The sequence below is a fragment of the Procambarus clarkii genome, chromosome 13, assembly GCF_040958095.1.
Source record: "Procambarus clarkii isolate CNS0578487 chromosome 13, FALCON_Pclarkii_2.0, whole genome shotgun sequence".
In the NCBI taxonomy this organism is placed as follows: Eukaryota; Metazoa; Arthropoda; class Malacostraca; order Decapoda; family Cambaridae; genus Procambarus; species Procambarus clarkii.
In genome coordinates, this window is record NC_091162.1 from 12,237,459 (window position 1) to 12,260,900 (window position 23,442).

Genomic DNA, 23,442 nt, shown 5'->3' on the forward strand with positions numbered 1-23,442 from the left:
TCTTGCACCCTATTCAGTCTTCCGTCAGCCCAAATCCCCAAGAAAGAATTGACATTTCAAGGACCAATAAACTTCTCACGCAATAACAGTGAGACGGATCCACAAGACGACTTCACAGAGCAAGACAAGATATACACCAGCAACGCTCAAACTATACAGAAGTACACATACATTATTGGCCAGTTGACACCGGGAAGCTGGAAGAGTGTGTGTGCTGGGTGTCTTCAAGTCTTAAGGGTGAGAGTGTCTTCAGGACGAAAGAGTATGTTGATAAGTGTGTTCTTGAGATTCTATCTTGTAATGGTGTTACTGTTTCTTACACACACACACACACAACACACACACACATGTGGTGGAGGCTGACTCCATACAGTTTCAATTGTAGATATGATAGAGCCCAATAGGCTCAGGAACCTGTACACCAGTTGATTGACGGTTGAGAAGCGGGACCAAAGAGCCTGAGCTCAACCCCCGCAAGCGCAACTAGGTGAGGTGAGCACACACACACACACACACACACACACACACACACACACACACACACACACACACACACACACACACACACACACACACACACACACACAGCGGCATACTGTACACTAACCAGGTGATAGTACAAGTGTGTGTGGTGTACTCAACAGGTACTACACAGCTCGGAGACAGATGACTGGACGTTACAGCTACAGTCCAGCCAACCACGAGACTCCGGCGCCTACAAGTGTCAGGTGAACGCTGACCCCAAGATCGCCCGGAATGTCTACCTTACAGTCACAGGTAGGTGCCTACACATGCAGGTACAGGAGCAGACGACTTCTGACACCACGCTTAGAATTTTCCCCTTCATGATAAGCCTTACCCTTCTAGTTTTCCCTGTAACACGATCCATCAGTCGGTTACCAACCAGGTACCAAATTACTGCTGGGTGAACAAGGGCGAACAGTTAAGGATTGGCGCCCAGGCAAGCCTCCCTGGTCATGACTGGAATCTCGTCTTGTGTCCCGCTCCTTTACTTGTGACTTAAGCTGAAGAAGCTTTTCCTGACGTGTCTCCGGGTCATGTGTCTTCAGCTTCCACCTGTGTCCTTTGGTCCTGACGTGTCTCCGGGTCATGTGTCTCCAGCTTCCACCTGTGTCCTCTGGTACCGACGTATCTTATTCTAAACATTGTCTCGTTGTCCATACTGTCAATTCCACTGAATATCTTGCACGTTATTATCTCATGTATATCAATACATGCACGTATATATATTCATATTGAAATATGCCTAATATCATGTGTGCTTGTGTAGGCGTGTTCCCTGGTAGGTCTACTTTATTTAAATTTGTGATGTTAGGATGGTGGTTGAGGCTATGGGAAAGAAACTTGTAAAACTCATATAAACAATGTTACTGCATATGTATCTATGATGTATGCAGATGTATCGTATCTATAATACTTCTCTGTATCTTCCCTTTTTCTGTTGATGTTGATCTTGCCTTCTTAATCCTTTTTATTTTTTGTATTATCTTTTTACTGCCTCACTGGCTCCCGGGAACTTTCAAACCTCGGATACTCTGATATCCACTTTAAACTTAACAAGAAAATTTGAATATTATTTTGATTTCCAATACACCATATACTTGTTAGAGGACGTGCGTCGTAGTATTTCGCTCTCTGGGCCACGCAGCTGTCAAAATCAAAGCGGTTTTTGACCCTTGTGCACCGTTCAAATTCAAGTTCAAGTATGTTTATTGAGACAAGAAAGAAATACATCTCAAAGGGATAGAGTAACTTAGGCTGTTTCTACCCCCCCCCCCCTTGTGCACCGTGGTATTAGTGTGTATGTATGGATGTACATATGTATATTGGTGTGTGTGTTTATGTATATCCGTCATGAGTTTGCTTATCCCTGAGTACTTTGCTAACCCCTGTCTGTTTGAGTGTGTGCGCCCCCCCTCCCCCTCAACACCCCATAAATATACCGATATATCTACTGTATAACTTAACAATAAATAATAACAATACAAGCGCAAGTTGAGTATTGTAATTAAAATTAACTAGCTCTCAGGTGCAAATTAGCCAATATTCACACATTATTTGGATTTTTTTAATATTTGGAGCAGATAAGAGGATTACGATTTTTATGCTTTTTACGATTTTTTTTAGAGAGAGAGAGAGAGAGAGAGAGAGAGAGAGAGAGAGAGAGAGAGAGAGAGAGAGAGAGAGAGAGAGAGAGAGAGAGAGAGAGAGAGAGACGCAAACAAACAGACAGACAACTCAGGCTAAATGAGTCAATATGATATAAAACTGTAAAATTTCTCATAGATAACAAATAAATGTCGTGCGATCCCCCACGAGGAAAGATTTTAATTAGGCAAATAGCCTAATGTTGTACCAGATAATCTCACTCAAATTTAATAAGGTCTTTATTTTGCCTCTGTTAATCATAATACTGAAGTGCATTAATTTTCTGTGGCTAGGTTTAGAATCTGTCAGCTCACACACAGACACAGACACACACATACACATACACATACACAGACAGATACACACACACACACTCACACACGCACACATACACAGAGACAGTGCCTAGTCCCGCCTTCCGAATGTTTTTAAATTAATGCAATATATAAAAATAGGTCGTTAGTACATCAGGCAACCAACAGTTGGAAGGCGGGGTCCAAGAGCTAATAGTTTGATCTTGCAGGCACACATATATATATTTTTAAAGCTGTAAATGATCTACGTACAAACCCTATCCCAGTCAATAATTTATCCCATCCACCTGTGTTAAATAGTACTTATTGTTTCGATGTTTAGGGTCGTACATACAGTGACGTAGCGGATAATTAGAAAGTAGAAATGTGACAAACCGGAAAGGTTTTGTTAGACCAGACCACACACTAGAAAGTGAAGGGACGACGACGTTTCGGTTGGTCCTGGACCATCCGAAACGTCGTCGTCCCTTCACTTTCTAATGTGTGGTCTGGTCAACATATTTCAGCCACATTATTATGACTCCTCGCCTGCATAAGGTTTAGTATTTATGTTGCTAATAAAACTAACCTAACCATAATAGGCCTCGTACACGCTATCTGAGGCCTAATATAATACATATATGTGCTATACTAGACCCAGGAATAATTGAGTTTGGTTTTCAGATTTATTTTTCCGGACTATCAAGTAAATAGCAGCACATTCTATTATCTGATTACGTCAATATATATATATATATATATATATATATATATATATATATATATATATATATATATATATATATATATATATATATGACAATGTCAGACCACGGAGGAAAAATGAAACAGGAAATTTCCTTAAGTACTTTCGTATATTAAATACATCTTCAGAAGGTCTGGACCTTCTGAAGATGTATTTAATATACGAAAGTACTTAAGGAAATTTCCTGTTTCATTTTTCCTCCGTGGTCTGACATTGTCACATTCTTAATCACGTGTTTATTTTCGTGATATACACACATATATATATATATGTGCGTTGGTCCACAGTCGCAAAAAGTATTATGTAAACATTAGGACAAGTTGCAATAATTACATAACTGTCAGAAATTACTTAACATGAATTATATGCTAGTCATTAATTACTCAACTAAGATTCATATCGAGATAAAGCGATTAAAATAAAAAAAATACCTGGAAGACAAATTATTCTTCACAGGACAAACTCTCTCCTGGGGGGAAAATATACAAATTTCGAACGACACACAAGATGAACTTACTTGTAGAAAGACCTTTTGTTTCTGGTGAAGAGGAGCGAGTTTCAGGTCAGGTTGTTGATGGTAGCGGGTCACGGGAGCTGGGAGGTCCCGGGAAAGGCCAGTCCCTCAATGTTTCTTTCCCAATATTAAGTTCCTAGACGTGTTGTTATAGATTCAGCTACTCGGAACAAGTTCCAAGTAGCACGGGCTATGGTGAGCCCGTAACTTACCTAACACAGGAGCGGGGCAAGTAGCACGGGCTATGGTGAGCCCGTAGTGGACTTACCTGGCACAGGAGCGGTGCTGTCAAGTTCCTGGACGTTTCAGACAGCTTGCGGAGATATTACAGCTGTAATTGGTATATTACAGCTGTCTCTGATCTTGTCAAGTGTCCGTGATCATTCTATAGGTCTCTAATCGTGTCAAAGTGATCATGATCATTACAGGCGTCTCTGAAGGAGTTGAAATAAGAGCTAAAATTGTTGCAAACCAAAAACAGGACAAACTAAGCATCTCGTGCGAGGAGCAGCTCCGTCAGCCTCTTGGACGCGTCTGAGAACAGCTTCGCATGTCAGTTGACAATTTGTATGCCAAAGTTTCTTCACAAAATCTGCGTAAATTGCTAAAGCAGAATTGATTTAATTAAAAAAAAATGGGAGTGACGTTTTTCTCCGTCTTACGAGAAAAAGATAATTAAAAATAAGCACATTGTTAAGGCCATAACTACTTTTAAGAAGACATTGTTAGGAATCGTAAAATTGTAGTAATACACAACTGGACAGGAAAGTTCTATGGTTACCAGTTGTATGGTTCTCATGGCACACTGCTAATTTTTTTTTTATTTACTTATATATACAAGAATTCTTACATTCTTCTACAGTCACCAGTACCCGTAGCGTTTCGGGCAAGTTCCTTAATCCTATGTTCCCCGGAATACGACCCGCCAAAATCGTTTAACAACCAGGTACCTATTTTACTGTTGGATTAATCAGAGGCTACAGTTAAGGATTTGTGCCCGGTAAATCCTCCCCGGCCAGGATACGAACCCAGGACAAAGTGCTCGCGAAACGCCAGGCGAGTAAGCATCTTACCACAACCTCACGAGGACTGCTAACTAGGTGCTATTGAACTAGCACCTTCTTGATGAACTTCTTGATGAACTTCTTGATGAACTTCTCAAATGGCCCTCAGAAAACATGTGACCAATTCCTGTCTTAGAGCTATATTGCACTGCAACTGCAGAATGTGTCAACTAGACACTCGTCAACATAATATAAGGATTGCTAGCATAAATGGGTACTGCAGTTTGTACACCGGTAGACCTGTAGATAAAGTTTACATCGACTTTGTAGATAAAGTCTACATCAATAAAAGAAAAATTGTTCACGTTTGGTGACATGTAATGGTAAAGAGATGAATGGCAGTACGCCTGAACTGAGGACTAGGTTACCTTGAGGTTACCTTGAGGTGCTTCCGGGGCTTAGCGTCCCCGCGGCCCGGTCGTCGACCAGGCCTCCTGGTTACTGGACTGATCAACCAGGCTGTAGGTTACGCTAAGCTGTGTACATGTCACTAGGCTGTTACTAGATCATTTAAATGCCTCATATAAATATAAACTGGGCCACAAACGCCAGATCCGAACACCCACGACGCCCACCAAACACACCAACAAAGCACAGCCATCACCTCAAACACTAAAAAAACAAAAACAAGAAACTAACAAACTTCGATCAAGAAATCAATAGCGAGCAATAATTATGCTCCAAAATTTCATAATGGTTTACTAACAATGTGCCAGCAATAATAATGGTAATACATTCCATAAGAAATTACTCCATAAAGAGACGTGAGAGGTGAGATAACAATATTTATGCACGCTGGATACCGCCATCACTAGGCTATAACTCCAGCTGAAACTTCACTCATATATTCATTTATGTATTCAAATAAAGTATTACTATATTATCGCCACTGCCACTTTATTCTGGTGATCAACCCGTGTTTTAGTCAATGTTTAATATTTCCTCTCTTGTTTTTTTTTTTTAGTTTTTTGATTGAGAATGAGTTGTTGGTGATGATTTGTCGGCAGACAAACGGGGTTTCGGGTTATTCATGCCCGTGCCACCTCTTGGGTGGTTTAATCTTTATCTGCAGACAAGCGGGTGTTGGACGGCCAGCTGCACCGGAGCCCGCCCTTCCCTGGCGCCACTGGTGAGTTCTTACAAGAATACAAGAATGTAAGAACTCTTGTATATATATAAATAAATACATAAAACTATTGTTCTCTCCTCCTCCTCTTCTACACTCTCACTCTACCTCTCTTTCCTTCTTTACAGCTTCGTATTTGCCTCTTTTTAAGGTTTCAGTGTTATTTGTTTTTTTTCCTCTATAGTTATCTGTTTTATAAATGTTTCACTGTTCTTTCTTAATGTTCTAATTTATTATAGTAATGTGTTAAAGTCTGTGATTATATATATATTTTGATGAGTTTTTGACTGCTATTTAGGATCCGTGTCTGACTATTTTTTAGGCTATATTAATGCCCGAGTATATTTTTTTTTTTGTTAGTTGTCCTGTACAATATATGACGCTGTATGAGGACAAATTTAAGCACACACACACATACATTTATGTGTGTGTGTCTGACGATGTACACAGTTCACCAGCTCACACCTTTACCTGGAGCATAAACTCCTGCGGCCAGATTCACGAAGCGGTTACGCAAGCACTTACGAACCTGTACATCTTTTCTCAATTATTGGCGGCTTTGTTTACAATTATTAAACAGTTACTGAGCTTCGAAGCACCAGGAGGATGTTTATAACAATAACAACAGTTCATTGTAAAATTTTCATGCTTGAAAACTGTTTAATAAATGTAACCAAAAGCCGTCTAAAGATTGAGGAAAGATGAACACGTTCGCAAGTACTTGCGAAACAGTTTCGTGAATCTGGCCCCTGTCCAGTCCCCCTCTCTCTCAGTCCAACCACTTGGGCTGGACGGTAGAGCAACGGTCTCGCTTCATGCAGGTCGGTGTTCAATCCCCGACCGTCCAAGTGATTGGACACCATTCCTTCCCTCCCCGTCCCATTCCAAATCCTAATCCTGATCCCTTCCCAGTGCTACATAGTCGTCATGGATTGGCGCTTTCCCGACAATTCCCTTCCCTTCTCTCTCTGACTGGTTCGACTGTGCCTCAGGGGAGTATGGGACATACATCCTAGGGGCGCGGGAGAGGTTCCTGCAGGCGGGGTCGTCACTGTCCCTAGTGTGTGTGGTGACCCACACTACAGCGCCGCCCACCGCCCTCCTCTGGTACCACGACCACACCGTCCTTGACTACGACTCCCCCAGGGGCGGCATCTCCCTCCAGGTAAATATATATATATTTAATAAAGTCAAACTAAGACATACAATGTCTTAAAGTTTTAACAAACCAGGATGACTATTTGTATCAGCACCGCTGCCATCATTTGTAATCCGTTCTCACCCTTTGTAGCGAGTTTGTAAGAGAGATAGAGAGAGAAAGTAAGAGAAATAGAATAAAGAAGTGAAAGAGAGAGGGGGAGAGATATCTAGTGAGAGAGAAGGAGGGAGGTTTAGCGAGAGAGGAAAGAGAGATTTAGTGAGAGGGGGAAGAGAAATTCAATGAGAGGAAGAATAAGAGAAAAGGAACATGTGAGAGAGAGAGACATACAGAGAGACACAGAGAGAGAGAGAGAGAGGGAGACATACAGAGAGACATACAGAGAGAGAGAGAGAGAGAGAGAGAGAGAGAGAGAAATGGAGGGAGATAGTGTAAGAGAAAGATCTCTCTGCTACCACTTTTATAACGCTATATAACCGTCCTTACACAACAACCATGACATTACAGAACTCTTACGCTCCCACCACCCTGATTTAATAACAACAAACTATTATTATTAAACAGTCATGGCCTTTACAGCTCTAATAACTCTGAACCACCTAGTTTCACAGAAGAGGGGGAAGGAATGAATGAAATAATTTACTCTGGACAATTAAGTAATAATAATGCATTCACTGATGATTAAATGACACTGATTCATTCTAGGAGAGGTAAAATGACTTTTAGGAACACTAGTCAACAGGACAAGGGACTTGTATACAATGTTGAAGATCTGCCTTCTAGAACGTTAGGCTAGGCTATGCTAGGCTATTGTGCTAGATATGTTAGACCAGTTAGGCTAGGCTAACGTACTAATGATAACAAATTGAGTCTTTGTTTAAAGATTAGTTGTCTACTTAGAATAGTTGTAACTTAGAGACATTCTAAATATATATATATCCATACTTGAGGTAATAGATTTGATGTTTAATGAAAGGAACCAGAGATCAGTACTAAAACCATTCAGTTAACTTCAGCACCACTCCTGGAGAGGTGTGGTGCTGAAGTTAACATATCGTGTGTGGTGCTGCGATATCATCTTGACTTGTAATCCCAAACTGATTAGTAAGACCGCAACATATCTGATGGAATTATCTCCAGAGCTCCACTGGCCGGTTGCTATCTATAGCCACAGATGTGAGTGGACATGTGTGTTCCCGATAGGCTGCTGGAGAGTCCAGACCTGTTCTCTGGTCACACTGTTCTCCTGTTATATTGTTCTCTTGTTACATTAGGATGCCTCACAACTTTAAAAGTTGAGAGGCGTTTTCTTCGCTAAATCTTTGAGAGATTTTGGGAAGAAAGGAGTAAACAGAATTTATATTCATAACAATACTGAATTTCTCCTTCGGTTTTCCTTGCCGATACACTTCAAATACACATTCACAGACACTTTAAATACACATTCACAGACACTTTAAATACACATTCACAGACACTTTAAATACATATTTACAGACACTTTAAATACATATTTACAGACATGTATAATACACCTTCACAGACATGTATAATAAACCTTCACAGATATGTATAATACACCTTCATAGACACCTCAAATACACCTTCATAGACACTTTTAATACATCTTCACAGATAAACAAAAATGAAAAATATCTATAAAATTTAGAAATTTATTTTTACAAACAGACCCCAAGTTGATGTTCACGATTATATTTTCACGTCTTAGGCTTACAGTTCTATTTTTCCGCGTCTCATCAAGTTTTTGTGTCCCTGTTTTATTTTGGGGTGTGAGAGGCATTGTGGCCCGTGATGGGACAGTGGCTGGTGCCGCTCTGGCTCCCAGGATGGGACAGTGGCTGGTGCCGCTCTGGCTCCCAGGATGGGACAGTGGCTGGTGCCGCTCTGGCTCCCAGGATGGGACAGTGGCTGGTGCCGCTCTGGCTCCCAGGATGGGACAGTGGCTGGTGCCGCTCTGGCTCCCAGGATGGGACAGTGGCTGGTGCCGCTCTGGCTCCCAGGATGGGACAGTGGCTGGTGCCGCTCTGGCTCCCAGGATGGGACAGTGGCTGGTGCCGCTCTGGCTCCCAGGATGGGAATAATATGAACAATAATCAACTAAACTGTCAAAAAAAATTTAAGTGAGCATTTTGATAACGTTGAACAAAGAATTAAATCTCGGCAAAGACGCGGACATTGTGTTGAGCAAAGATTGTATTTGTTGGGCGGTGGGAGGGAAGCAGAGTGGTGCCACCAGGTATAGAGGAGACATTGGCACCGAACATTATAGAGGAAACGTTGTTGGGGAATAGAAAAAGATGAGAATAAAGTGAGAGAGAGAGAGGGCGATGACTTGAGAAACAAATAGATACACAAAGAAAAAGTCGCTAAGATAGAAAAACCAGAAACACCGAATCATGACTCGTTAGGAATAATGTGAGTGTGGGAATGTGATGAATGCAACAAGGGACATTGCTGACACTCATGCTGTTTCTCATATGTTTCACTAATATAGCTGATGCCTTACTGTGTGTTACTCCTTCATGACCGCACACAGTTGGTAAGAAGAATCTAAACGAAAGAGAAGTGCACGACGTTCCTGGAAGACAGATAAGTTGCAGATAGCATCAAAAAGGTGGTAACTAGAATTCAGCCCATATTAGTGCAAGGACATGAGGGCGGGAACAGGAATAAGAGCATATGACGCTATACTCGGCATATATCCGACCGGTTCAGAATATGCAGCACCAGTTTGGAGCCCCCAACCTCCATAAAACAAAGATAAAGTAAAACGATTTGCTTAAGACTGGTCATATAAATAACCTTAGCTAACCAGGATCTAAGATAAACCTAGCTATACTGGAATAAAGGAGAAACACAGGTGACATAATCCAGACACACAAAATACTCGGGGTAGTCGATTAAACAGAGGATGTTTAGGTCAAGCAATACCGTTACGAGAAAACATACATTTAAGCTAGACACGCATGGAAACCACAGGGATATGAGGAAATACACCAATGTCAGGGTAGCCTCGTAAAAATCGACCTTCATCCTCAGAGACAACCGACAGTTAGAAAGGTGGGGCCCCAGAGCTGAAGCTATGCAAAATCTGTTAGTTAAGAAACGGGTTCTCGGAAATTCACAATGTAAACAAACAGAGAGTTGTGGGAAGACCGAGTTTACAGGACTAATCAAATTAAGGTCAGTACACTCTGTGTTAACCAGAGCCCCATTACAGCCATATAGTAAAATAAAGTGTAATTTAGTTGATTAATTGTATTATGAACAATAATTCTTGTATATCCGGAATTACGTAATTGTGTAGAGCATAATTTAATATATATTAATTTTTTTTATTATATTGGGGAAATTTGTGTGTAGGCAAAGTTTTGTTTTAATCTATATAAGCTTATGTAGCCAGCTTTAGCTGAAGGTCGCCACCTTATACTTATGGGTCACTTATTTGAATGACTCCCTGCCCTCTTGCACAGTAAAATACCTTCACTTTATACTGTACACACCTAGTTGGACACTGTTGGCACTTTTTAAATTCTCTCTCTCTCTCTCTCTCTCTCTCTCTCTCTCTCTCTCTCTCTCTCTCTCTCTCTCTCTCTCTCTCTCTCTCTCTCTCTCTCTCTCTCTCTCTCTCTCTCTCTCTCTCTGTGTTGTAATCCACAAGGTCTTCATGTGGTTCTCTATTCTACCAGTCTATCTTTCCAGGATTAAAGTTCCCTAAGATTAACAGTCTTCAACCCTTCTTGCAGGCGACAGAAGCTGATCTCTATTAAATTAATGGCTGCTATGTTGTTTTCATTTATGCTCCTGAGTCTTCTGTCAGTGTGTGTGTGTGTATGACGAAATAATATAATAATATACCCAACTGTTCCTCCCTACTCACCTGTGTTTACAGGTGGAGAAGACCGGCGAGCAGACCACATCAAGACTGCTGTTATCGTCTGTGGGGACCAGTGACTCCGGCAACTACACCTGCCTCCCCGTCAACGCTCCCACGGCCTCTGTCTCTGTCCACGTCAACAGTGGTAAGTGGTTAACCGCACCTTTAGCCTCATCATGTTATCATCATCATGGTATCCTCATCATGCTGATCCCTCAACGTTCAGCAATGTTCATTGTTTAATTAGTGATTAACCACATCAATATTTGTTGAGTAAGTCTGTATGTATGGTCCTGTCTATGGTGAGTGTATGTCCTTTTTTCGCCTATACCTGTGTATATTTGTATTTATTTAATATTTGTGTCTGTAGAATCGAGCCATTAGCGCTTGGGCCCCACCTTTCTAACCAATATATTTTTCCTATCCGGAATGTCCTATTATATTTACTACATATATTTCTCTCTAAAACACACACACCCCTCCCTAGGAAGCAGCCCGCAGCAGCCATCTAACTCCCAGGTACCTATTTACGTCTAGGTGAACAGGGGGGCTTCAGGGTGAAAGAAACTCTGCCCCACTTGTTTCCGCCTCCACCTGGAATCGAACCCGGGTCACTAGGATTACGATCCCTAAGCGCTATCTATTCAGCCGCGAGGCCCTGTGGTTTGTTGTTGTTTTAGCTACTCAGAACGAAGTGTCCACGTAGCACGGGCTATGGTGAGCCCGTCGAAATGTGTGTGTGTGTGGAGGTATTGATATACAGTACACACAGACGGTTGGAGGTCATGGTTGATCCCTCCCTTCGTCTACATAACCATCCTCAATTCCTGCCGGGATATTCCCTCTACGCCAGTTCTTGATAGACCTGCCAGAACCATCATCTCCAAGTTAATGGCCCAATTCAACCATCTAACTGCTTGGAGTCATCGTAAATGATAGTTAAGATACATATAACCTGGCGTTGGGGTCGTTATTATTGGTTATCGAGGCGCAAGCCGCATATAAGGGACAGTTAACATCTCTTAACTCCTTTAATTGTACTTTATTTATACAAGGGTCGACCTTATCATTGATTCTCTCTCTCTCTCTCTCTCTCTCTCTCTCTCTCTCTCTCTCTCTCTCTCTCTCTCTCTCTCTCTCTCTCTCTCTCTCTCTCTCTCTCTCTCTCTCTCTCTCTCTCTCTCTCTCTCTCTCTCTCTCTCTCTCTCTCTCTCTCTCTCTCTCTCTCACCACAAAAACAAATAAACAAACTTAATTTATAAAACAAAATTTCTTCTACTTTTTGTTCTTATTATAAACTAGCGTGCGTTGCGTAATCCTTATAATTAACAAAATTGAGTGACAGAAGTGAAATTGAATGCAGTGAGCGGTGTCATGTCTCACGACATCCCGTTCTTTACGACGGGTTGAAATTCGCCTCGAGGGCCAACTAGGGTAAATATATAAAAATTGAGGGTTTTGCACATATGTCTTCTCTAATTATAGCGGGGCCCTTGTCTTTCATGGTCGCAAAACATAACACAAATTTCTAGTATGCAGTTTTTGTTCTCTCTCTCTAAATCTATATTTCTTTCTTTCTCTTCCTGTATAAAAGAATAAAAATATAGAAATTCTTTACTGTTTATTTTCATCTTGTGTTCAATATAACCAAGAATGATGTAGCCACTTTCACCTGTACATCCACGGAACGTTTTAAATTGACAGGACAAAAGATATATTCCGTGTCAAAATGCAGGAACCGAGAATGCAGTCTGTATTTTCCACTCTATTTTGCCACACTGACGTGTGCTGAAAAAAAAAATGTAGCTAGATGCTCTTGGGCCTTTTGCTGCTTTGATAAGCCTAGAACCCAGATTCTCGAGTAATTTCTTGACATTATAATTAATTACTCCAGGAGTCAAGATTCTGATATATGAGACAGTGAAAGTGAATGAGAAATAATACAGACAAATTGATAACAGACAATAATGCAAACAAGACAAAGAGACAGTCACAGACAAGTGTTATTGTTAGATAATAACATCTGCTGAATTACAAGTAGTCATGTATGAGCATGTACACGGTGAGACAGACCGAGGTGCTTGGAGCATACGGACAGGTGCACAAAGGTACAATCCAGCACACACACACACACACACACACACACACACACACACACACACTCACACGCACATAAAGACGAAAAAAACAGCGGACAACACCGTCAGTCAGATGTAGACGCAGTCAAAGACACAAGTGGAAATTATGCTTGGCATTCAGACAGACTGACAAACCTGCTAACTCACCTGGTAATAGCAATCTACTGTCTCAGACGAGCTACGGGCGGCCGTGCAGCAGGAAGTCTTCAACAGAGGTTCCTCCGTCACCGCCAGCCGTGGTTCCCACCTCCTGACGCTGCTGGTGACGACTCTGCAGCTCCTGCAGACAGCAGCAGCAGCAGCAGCAACCCTCAGCACGGCTCCCAGCAGCTCATCCTAGCAGCAATGTCTCTCACAGCCTTCCTTGTCGGCCCTGGTAGGTTTCCTGGCTCCGTATACAGTGATACTTTTACACTAAAAGTAAATTTATAGGTACATTTAATGCAGTTGTAAATACAAATAGAATTAATCACTAAGGGTCAACATACTAATTTAATAAATTTGAAGTATGAAAATTGTGTACATATTTAATCATTCATTTGATTATATAACGCTATTGTGATTTCTGTGTGTATATTTAATCACATATTGAAAATTTATTTCACTGAATGAAATATATCAACAGAAACTATTGAAAACATCGTAATCAAATATTAATCCATCAGGTAGGAATACTTTCAATTATACTAGGATACTTATTCTTAGCAAAACATATTAGACAGCCTGAAAATCTACCCTTGAACGGAGTATTACTTGGTAAACTTTGGAGTTTACTGAACATAATTGTATAGAAAGAAGTGAATTGCCCCTTGAGTGTTTACAAAGATTCACTCAGTGTTCCGGTCCGGATACTACCAACGTTAACGATCGGCTAACGGACATCCGGTTAACCTTAATTACCAACCATTATAAAACAAATTAATTCTAGATAACGATAATGATTTTGGTTGATTTGGCGTTGGGTTTAATTACGGCTATCAGCCTCTGGAGGGTTATTAATTATGACCACGGCATTAACTTTAGGACCTACTAACAAGTATCTTGTATCCTGCCTCTTGTATCTTTATAATTTATCAATTCTGATTGAAATTACCTACTTAAAATTATCTGCTAGATTAAGGACCTGCCCGAAACGCTGCGCGTACTAGTGGCTTTACAAGAATGTAAATACTGTACTATCCAATGTATTCTCACAAACCCAATGTACCTTCTTGTATATATATAAATAAATAAATAAATAAATAAATAAATAAATAAATAAATAAATAAAAAAGTGTAGTCTATATAGGTATAAAACTAAAGTAAACTCAGTGTAACGTAGATTATGATTATTGTTAATTAGAATTGATATTTATTATAGATCATGATTCCAAATGCTAATTATCGAATTATAGTTAATCACTTATTGTAATTTGTATAATTAAATATATATTGTTTATATATTCATAGATATCATAGACAATTATTATAATTGATTAAGAGATAATCAATATAGATACTTATTATACAAGATGCGTTATTGTTATACAAATCTATTGTTTGTATACATTATATTATTCGATAATTATAAATATTTCTTACATATAAAAATTATATGTATCCAGATATTATATGTAATTATAAATTATCATTATACATTTCAGTGTTCAAATAATTATTATAGACGATGATATATGATTTACCAGATGATTTAAGTCTACAATGAAGATTGTTATAGTAGTATTTACAATGAGTTGGTGGTGATAGCCTGCCTCATTATTCCACGATGAGCATCTGTGGTTCAATAAACTTATTTCAATTTCAATTTCAATTTCATCTGTGGTTGTGGTTAATGCCAGTCTTTTCTCAACAGTCTGTGAGGTCACCACAACTCTTGTCTTGGGTGATGTAAGGTCAAAGTTCAACTTGGAAGATACGAAACTTAATTCTGGAGTCTCACTGGATTTCCCCTTATTTAATATATATATATATTTTCATTCACTTGGAAAACCGAAGATTTGAACTGGGGTTCGGAAAATACGAAAAAATACATTAAATACTGTTTTATAAATAGACCGTGATGAGCAGGTAAGGTAATTATCAGTTGAGAGACAGTACAAACTATAAGTTACTGGACTGACCAGTCGTGTGTCAGTAGGTAATTAGACGAAGGGCGTGGACTCTAGCTCTTGGGCTCCCTGAGCGGCACCGGTGACTACTCCACTATCATCATTGGCCCAAAATTTGGGAAAGCGCCTTCTTTTACGAACCATAGGGTTAATTACTCTATTTAGCATTCATGTGTTATCAAACGTTTATTATACTCAAATGCCCAAAAATATAACATTTATGCTATGCCCCTCTTGAAGAAATAAAATGCTCTGTCATCTATATAGTATTGTTTTATTGTCTCTCACTAATATATAATATATATAAAGCCTATTTCTCACAATTAGAAATTGTAATTATTGTATGTACTCTTATAATAATGTCTTACATAATTAATCTGTTGTATATTATTATGGTACACAGCTCAATACCCAACGACAAATACGAAAATAATTAAATATTGAACGCTAATATCTGATAAAATAAGAGCAAAATATAATAAGAATAAAAATAAGACCTGAAATACTTATTATGGTGCAGGAGCAGAATATTGTTCCGGCTGCAGGCCTCGGGTGGTGGCGCCGGCTTCCAGTCGTCGGGTGTTGGCGCCGCCTGCCAGTCGTCGGGTGTTGGCGCCGCCTGCCAGTCGTCGGGTGTTGGCGCCGCCTGCCAGTCGTCGGGTGTTGGCGCCGCCTGCCAGTCGTCGGGTGGTGGCGCCGACCTCCCAGTCGTCGGGTGGTGGCGCCGCCAGCCAGTCGTCGGGTGTTGGCGCCGGCTTCCAGTCGTCGGGTGTTGGCGCCGCCTGCCAGTCGTCGGGTGTTGGCGCCGGCTGCCAGTCGTCGGGTGTTGGCGCCGCCTGCCAGTCGTCGGGTGTTGGCGCCGCCTGCCAGTCGTCGGGTGTTGTCGCCGCCTGCCAGTCGTCGGGTGGTGGCGCCGCCTGCCAGTCGTCGGGTGTTGTCGCCGCCTGCCAGTCGTCGGGTGGTGGCGGCGCTTCCTGGTCGTTGGAGTATATCAGTAATATAGTTGCCTCCTGATCACCACTAAAAACGAGCTGCAATAATCAGCCCGTCCTCGCATACAAAGATCCAAGCTCGTTAATCCAGCCGTCAAACCCCCTGTTTATGAATGAAAAGGGGTTTACACACGACTCACAACTGATAAGGTCGGAACACCTCCGGAACAAGTGCTTATCAAACGTCCTCTGTTCGAACCACAATTCTCAGCCCGTCCTCCAAACAAAGACCCAAAAGTGATTCCATGCACCCGCCAAACCCCCTGTTTAGGAATGAAAAACGGTTTACACACGACTCACAACTGACTTCGTTCGAACACTTCCGGAACAAGTGCTCCACTGACGAATTTTGTTCGAACCACAACTTTAAAAATGCTTCACCCACGTACTACAAATACAGTTAGACAGGCATTACTGTGCAACAGTCAGACAGGCATTACTGTGCAACAGTCAGACAGGCATTACTGTGCAACAGTCAGACAGGCATTACTGTGCAACAAACAAAAAGTTAGAAATTAACAGGCAGCCAAATTCAAAATAATGGTATTTAAGCGGAAAAAAAAGTTTTCTACATTATCATTAACCCGGTGTTGCCATGTGAATATTTATAGCAGCAAAGTGTAGCAGATGAGAAATTTACCGCAGTTCTGGCACCTATGTTTCCCATCCAATACAATCAACGTTTTATTGATAAATTAAAGCGTCCCTAATAATTTCTAATTTAGCCCTCTGAACGCCAGGGGGCTTCCACTTCACTTATAACAAAAAGAACAACATGGCGCGAAATATGTAATCTTTTGTAATGGCAGTATTAAAATGGATTAGTATTTAATTAATTGGTAAAATTTTATTTGTTTGTAATATCTGTAGTGATCAAATGTTAGACTTTTGTAAAGTTACTAAACTATACGAAATATTGTGGTGGAGAATTCGGAGTGTGGAACTTACAGGAGTTCATGGTAGATGTTTATATGTAAATAGACTTGAAAATGTTGTCTTTCTTCCTTAGAAAACAATTGGTTCACATTATTCTTGTTAAATATACACATATGAGCAGTATTTTGTTGCCAAGACTGGGTTCATACGGCTCTTCTTCCTGTGGGGTTTCACTGAGAGAGAGAGAGAGAGAGAGAGAGAGAGAGAGAGAGAGAGAGAGAGAGAGAGAGAGAGAGAGAGAGAGAGAGAGAGAGAGAGAGAGAAGGGAGGAAGACAAGAGGGAGGGAGAAGGGGCGACGGAAGACGAGAGATAGAGAGGCAGGAGGAGAAAGAGAGATCAGGAGGAGGGAGAGACGAGAGGGAGTGCATACAGAATTAATGCAACAGCCACCGGCTCTTCGCCAGGACACATTATTTAGACAATTTTATGAACCAATTAGTTCAGTTAATAGCTGCGCCGCCTACTCGGCCTGCACCACTGACCTGGCCTACACCACCTGCCTGGCCGTGCTGGCCTACACCACCTGCCTGACCTACACCACCTGCACCACCTGCCTGACCTACATCACCTGCACCACCTACCTGACCTACACCACCTGCCTGACCTACATCACCTGCACCACCTACCTGGCCTACACCACCTGCCTCACCTGCACCACCTACCTGACCTACACCACCTACCTGACCTACATCAGACACGCAATATTGACCACAATATCCCCCACTACGGTCCAACATTAAGTGTAGCAATAAGTTAGGTTGTGTAAAGCAGTTTGATACACCCAGTGGCAGCCCATCCGCCAGAAATTGCATAGTGCTTGCATCATCTGTTTGATCAAACGTACACAAATGAACTAGTATACCCAAAGAAGTTCAAATTTTGCTACGTTGGATTACTGCAAATTGCATCCTAAAGAAATTTAATACTTAAAAAATTAACCTGTGCTAGACCTAAATGAGCAATCCTAGCCTAATATACGGTATCTTAGGCCTAATTTCGCTAACCAAACCTAACCTAACCTAACCAAACCTAACCTAACCTAACCTAACATAACCAAACCTAGCCTAACCTAACCAAACCTAGCCTAACCTAACCAAACTAACCTAACCTAACCTAACCTAACCTAACCAAACCTAGCCTAACCTAACCAAACCTAGCCTAACCTAACTTTACCTAACTTTACCTGCCCCTAACTAAATCTAGCCTAACCTAACTTAACCAAAATAATACACACATTTGTTTAATTAAAATGATATAGAGCGCGTTTGTGACTACAACAACAACGATGACTGGATAACATTACTCATGTGGTGGAAATATGTGGAGTTGTATGTGGAAATATTGCATGTATTTGTATATTTTTGACCTCGCAACAACCAGTGTTGTTGAATATTGTGTTGTGTTGTGCCTGTTTGTGTGTAAAGGACCGTCTGTTGACTGTGTAAAACCCTGTTTGTCTAATGTATAATTTGTATGTGTGTGCATTTTCGTATCTGTGGGCATTTAGTGTGTGTTTTGTGTACCTGTGTTTTCTTCAAATGTGATCAAAATTTCACGCAGGTAATTCCTAAAATTTAACCAAATCAAATACACATTGAAGTAAAGTTTAATGGAAATTTAAGTAACAGTAAAAATTAATCTCAATAAAACGAAAAACATAAATCAGAAGTGTGTAAAACATTTAAAGAAATTGAAATGAAACTTAATTTATTTGCAAATCGTGTAAAATGAAGATATGTAAAATTTTAGCGGGAAGAAATATTAAGACGGAGGAAGGTCCTTAATTATAGTGTTGACGGCATGAGTGCAGAGCAGGTGGACAGGTAATTGTTATAATTATATGTTGTGAGAGAGATTAGCTTCAGGTGGTTAAGTCCATGTTAATCACTCTACCACACTCACGCTGCCATTCACTCTACCACACTCACGCTGCCATTTACTCTACCACACTCACGCTGTCATTCACTCTACCACACTCACGCTGTCATTCACTCTACCACACTCACGCTGCCATTCACTCTACCACACTCACGCTGTCATTCACCCTACCACACTCACGCTGCCATTCACCTTACCACACTCACGCTAGCATGCTCACGGCAGGTAATATCATCATATAAATAACTTCGGAACACCACATGAATATATTTAAACCAGTAAGAAGGTCATAAGTGTCCCGAATAACCTTTGCTGGTAATGATACTTTTTATCCGGTTTTTAATTTAAATATTTACAAAGGTTCCCCGATAATAGATTTCGTTAATCTAAATACAGAAAACTTACATACATACAAGAAAACTTACATACATACAAAATTAAATACAACTTATAGAAAAGTGTTGGAACATTTTATATTTAATCACCTGCAAGTCAGAGTTTTCTGAAGAGATGAAAACAATCGCGCCACATTTATAAATAAAAAACGTGTTTGAAAGGACTTTGTCTATGTTTTTTTGGTCAAAGATCTTATGCTCAAATAGTTTAGCGAGTACATGAGTTTTTTTCACTGGGTTTCAAAATATTAATATCTGTTTCTTTTTTCCTAAGGAGAGAAAGATATTACCGGAAGAAAAAGATTCTTACATAATTCCCGCATGAGGCAGTGTCAACATGAGGGCGGGATGTTGTTGTTGTTGTTTAAGATTCAGCTACTGGAAACAAAAAGTAGCACGGGCTATGGTGAGCCCGTAGTGGACTTACCTGGCACAGGAGCGGGGCTGTGACTTGAGAGAGCAGTATAGGACCTTCCAGGCAGGAATCAAAGGTGAGAAAATGTTCTGAGAGTGGGAACTGGAACAACACATGTGTCATCAGTGTCTATGTATGTGGCATACATATGTCATCTATGTATATCATATGGGGGCCTGACGGCTGAGTGGACAGTGCTTGGGGTTCGCAGTCCTAAGGTTCCGGGTTCGATCCCCGGCGGAGGCGGAAACAAATGGGAAACGTTTCTTTCACCCCGATGGTCTGTTCATCTAGCAGTAAATAGGTACCTGGGAGTTAGACAGCTGCTACGGGCTGCTTCCTGGGTGGGTGTAACAAAAAGGAGGCCTGGTCGAGGACCGGGCCGCGGGGACGCTAAGCCCCGAAATCATCTCAAGATATGTATACTAGTGCCAAGATAAGCCCCGCCTGAGGATAATAACATCAAATACCATATACGTGTTGAGTAAATTATAGTACTCCACCCCTCGAAATATATATAATCTCGTGCATGCATACAATTATACACTAATACATATTAACACAATCCAGTATACACGCACCATAGCTTGCAGACACACACTGTCGGCGTGTATACATACATACACACACACCGCCGTGTACACTAACAATACCACCGTATACACACAGTATCTACATAATGCTGATAATTGAATCAATAAATTGTGCAGAAAGGGGAGGAGTGGAGGGGGGGGGGTACCTCGTCGATACTGGGGGAGGGAATAACCTTAACATTATATTTACCTACCGTATTCCGGTATAAGTCATCTGGTAGGTTAGGGTAAGGGCACTTTAAAATTGCCCGTTTTCTTGACGTTGGGAAACCTTGAGAGGACAGGCTGAAGGGTATTTCTTTGTCATGGTTTCTACTGATTTGCTCGCTAATACTTCACGTTAATGTGATTTCATTATACATGAAAATGACGCCAGTTTCTGGCCCACTGAGAGAGGGGATAACATTTGTGTAACTAACAGTAGGGGGCGGGGGTATATTCTGCAGTGGGGGGGGGGTATATTCTGCAGTGGGGGGGGGTATATTCTGCAGTGGGGGGGGGTATATTCTGGCCCACTGAGATACAAAGATCTGATGCCCAATCGTCCTCATCAAGATCCAGGAACTAAGATAACAGTTATATTACACACATATTACATCATCACCGGTGTAAACAAAGGTATATTGATGGAAATTCGTGTAAATCAAATGCAAATTAATTTGGTCCGCAAATATTGGCTCAAGAGGATATTTTAGTGGAATATTTATATAATGAACGCAATCTGCCGTATGGTGAGTTGATTAGTTTATATATTATTGTTACTTGGCGGACTGATGTTTGAAGAAGACGAGCTCCAGCTCCTGGGTCCAGTCTCTTAATTTACCCTTTAACTAATTATGAAAAGAAGCAAGATCATTACAATAGATCCCCGAGTACTGAAAAACGGAGCCCAGAAACTGAAGCTCGTCCTCCATGAAACTATAGGAGAGTCTATACACACACACAATATAAAGTTTCCTGAACAGGACGTCAGCCGTCAATTAATCTATAATAAGTCATTCCAATTCACGGCCAACAACAACAACAACATTCCAATTCCAATGATGCCAACAAATTTCATTTGTTTAAAGTTAAAACAAAAGTGATCAAAGAACAACACAGTCATACAAATTACACGTTCAATTGTTTGAATATTATATTGATAGGGTGAGGCTTTTATTGTGTGGGTTTGTGTCGCCATATTCAAGTTCAAGTGTGTTTATTGAGACAAGAAAAAATACATCCTCAAAGAGATAGAGTAGCTTAGGCTATTTCTACCCCCCCTGTCGCTATGTTAATCTGAGGCTATCGTCGCCCAGCTGAGGATCTCGTACAGTTATTATCCCTTTAATTACTTGTAATTTGTAAATGCACATAAAAGTGTACCGGGGAGCAGCACTGTAGGACAACGAATAATCTGAAATTTCTGTAAAATTTCAGATATATTTGCAAATATTAAGGCCAACAGTGACGGCTTTCCCCAATAGGTGACTATTGTATAGCAACAGAAGGCCTTCCGCGGTGATAACTGCTGACCGTGGGCCGCAGGCTTCACATAGCAAAGGGTAAAATTAATAGTATATATATAGAGAAGATAATGAGGTCAATGCTGGTCTAATATTTTGGCGGGAAGATGGGGAGGCGAAGGAGACTCCGACAAGGTTTAAGCCCTCCTTAACATATATAAACTCTTCTATGTTTGACAGCCACACAACCCAAATGGGGAACCCCGTGCCACCTCTGCGGCGCCATTGTCCCCCTGCATATACCGCTGGGAACCACCCTACACTATTGACCTCAAGGAAGGTGGGGGAGAGGTACCAGGCGGAGTGAGGGCTGACAATGGAGCTAAACTTGGGTATTCTAATAAGTAATGGTTTAAAAATTACAGCATTTGTTCGTAAGTGTTCTTTTGTTTGGTTTTGCTGGTTTAGAATATTATTTGTGTTATATTTGTAGTTATTTTTAGTAATGGTTAAACTCCACTGTTTAGTGCGTACAATCCTGTGTAGAGGCTGCCCCTTCCTGTTAATCCTTCCAGGTACTTATTTACTGCTAGGTGAACATCAGGGCATCAGGGTGAAAGAAATTCTACCCATTTGTTTCCGCCTCCACCGGGAATCGAACCAGGAACCTCAGGACTACGCATCCGAAGCTCTGTCCACTCAGCTGTCAGGCCCCATGTTTGCGGGCAAACAAAACAAAAATAAACTTTCTTAGATAAATATATTTTTTGTGGTATGTGGAGGCGATTGTTTTGAAAATGTCTTCATGAACTGAGCATTGTGGCTGGAGTAGAGGAGGTGCGAGGCTTCCCTCCATGCCGCTAATGACAGTAATATATTTATAGTAAATATTATTTAATTAAGGGTTCAAATTTCCATGAATATCGTTAACAAAGAACGAGGCTATCGGAGCAGAGGCTGTTTAATGAGAGGTGGAACCGGCACCGTTGCCTTGATAATTGGAGGATACAACGGGACAATTATCATGCGAAGGATGAATTATGTCGCCAGAGGGAAGGGTCAATTATCGTGGATTATACTACCTGAAGGAGCGAAGTATTTAATCTGCCGTTGCTTCTATTTTTGACCGAGTCCTCACTCACTGTTTTTATGAGTGTGAGATTAGGTACATTATAAGGAGTTATGGTGGCCCGGTGTTCCCCACCACCCAGGCTTGGAGGAGCTCTTTCATGCAGTGAAATTTCTTGGTCGTTTAGCCATTTTCTTATTGTTGTAGCTGTTTGAGCTGTTCAGGTTGGTCCTTAGCATTGGAAGCTATGTCATTCTCGTATTTCTTTATGTCACTGATAATTATATATTCATTCCTCGTCGTTTTATAGACAATGTGATTACCTTCTGTTCTGCGTTCCCTTGATTTCTTCCAGGCTCTTTTGTTTCATTTTACCTCCAGCCACAACGTGTCAAACCATGGTACCTTGTATCTGGTCTCCTCCTCCCTACATATATCTTCATTAATTTACATTTGCTCAGGTTAAACTCTAGTAGCCATTTG

General features: G+C 40.9%; 1 protein-coding gene across 3 annotated transcripts in view; it reads left to right on the forward strand.

Annotated features, from left to right (window-relative positions):
• LOC123757197 (sialic acid-binding Ig-like lectin 10) overlaps positions 1-15,499 on the forward strand; it is a 49,857-nt gene extending 34,358 nt beyond the window's left edge. For all 3 annotated transcript variants that reach the window (XM_069323640.1, XM_069323639.1, XM_069323641.1), the window contains 6 exons: positions 645-777; positions 5,879-5,935; positions 6,925-7,097; positions 11,005-11,134; positions 13,301-13,503; positions 14,980-15,499. In XM_069323640.1, the coding sequence (XP_069179741.1) occupies positions 645-777; positions 5,879-5,935; positions 6,925-7,097; positions 11,005-11,134; positions 13,301-13,467 (660 nt within the window). In that variant the 3' untranslated portion in view covers positions 13,468-13,503; positions 14,980-15,499. The remainder of the gene's footprint in view (positions 1-644; positions 778-5,878; positions 5,936-6,924; positions 7,098-11,004; positions 11,135-13,300; positions 13,504-14,979) is intronic.
• Positions 15,500-23,442: the final 7,943 nt, after the last annotated feature.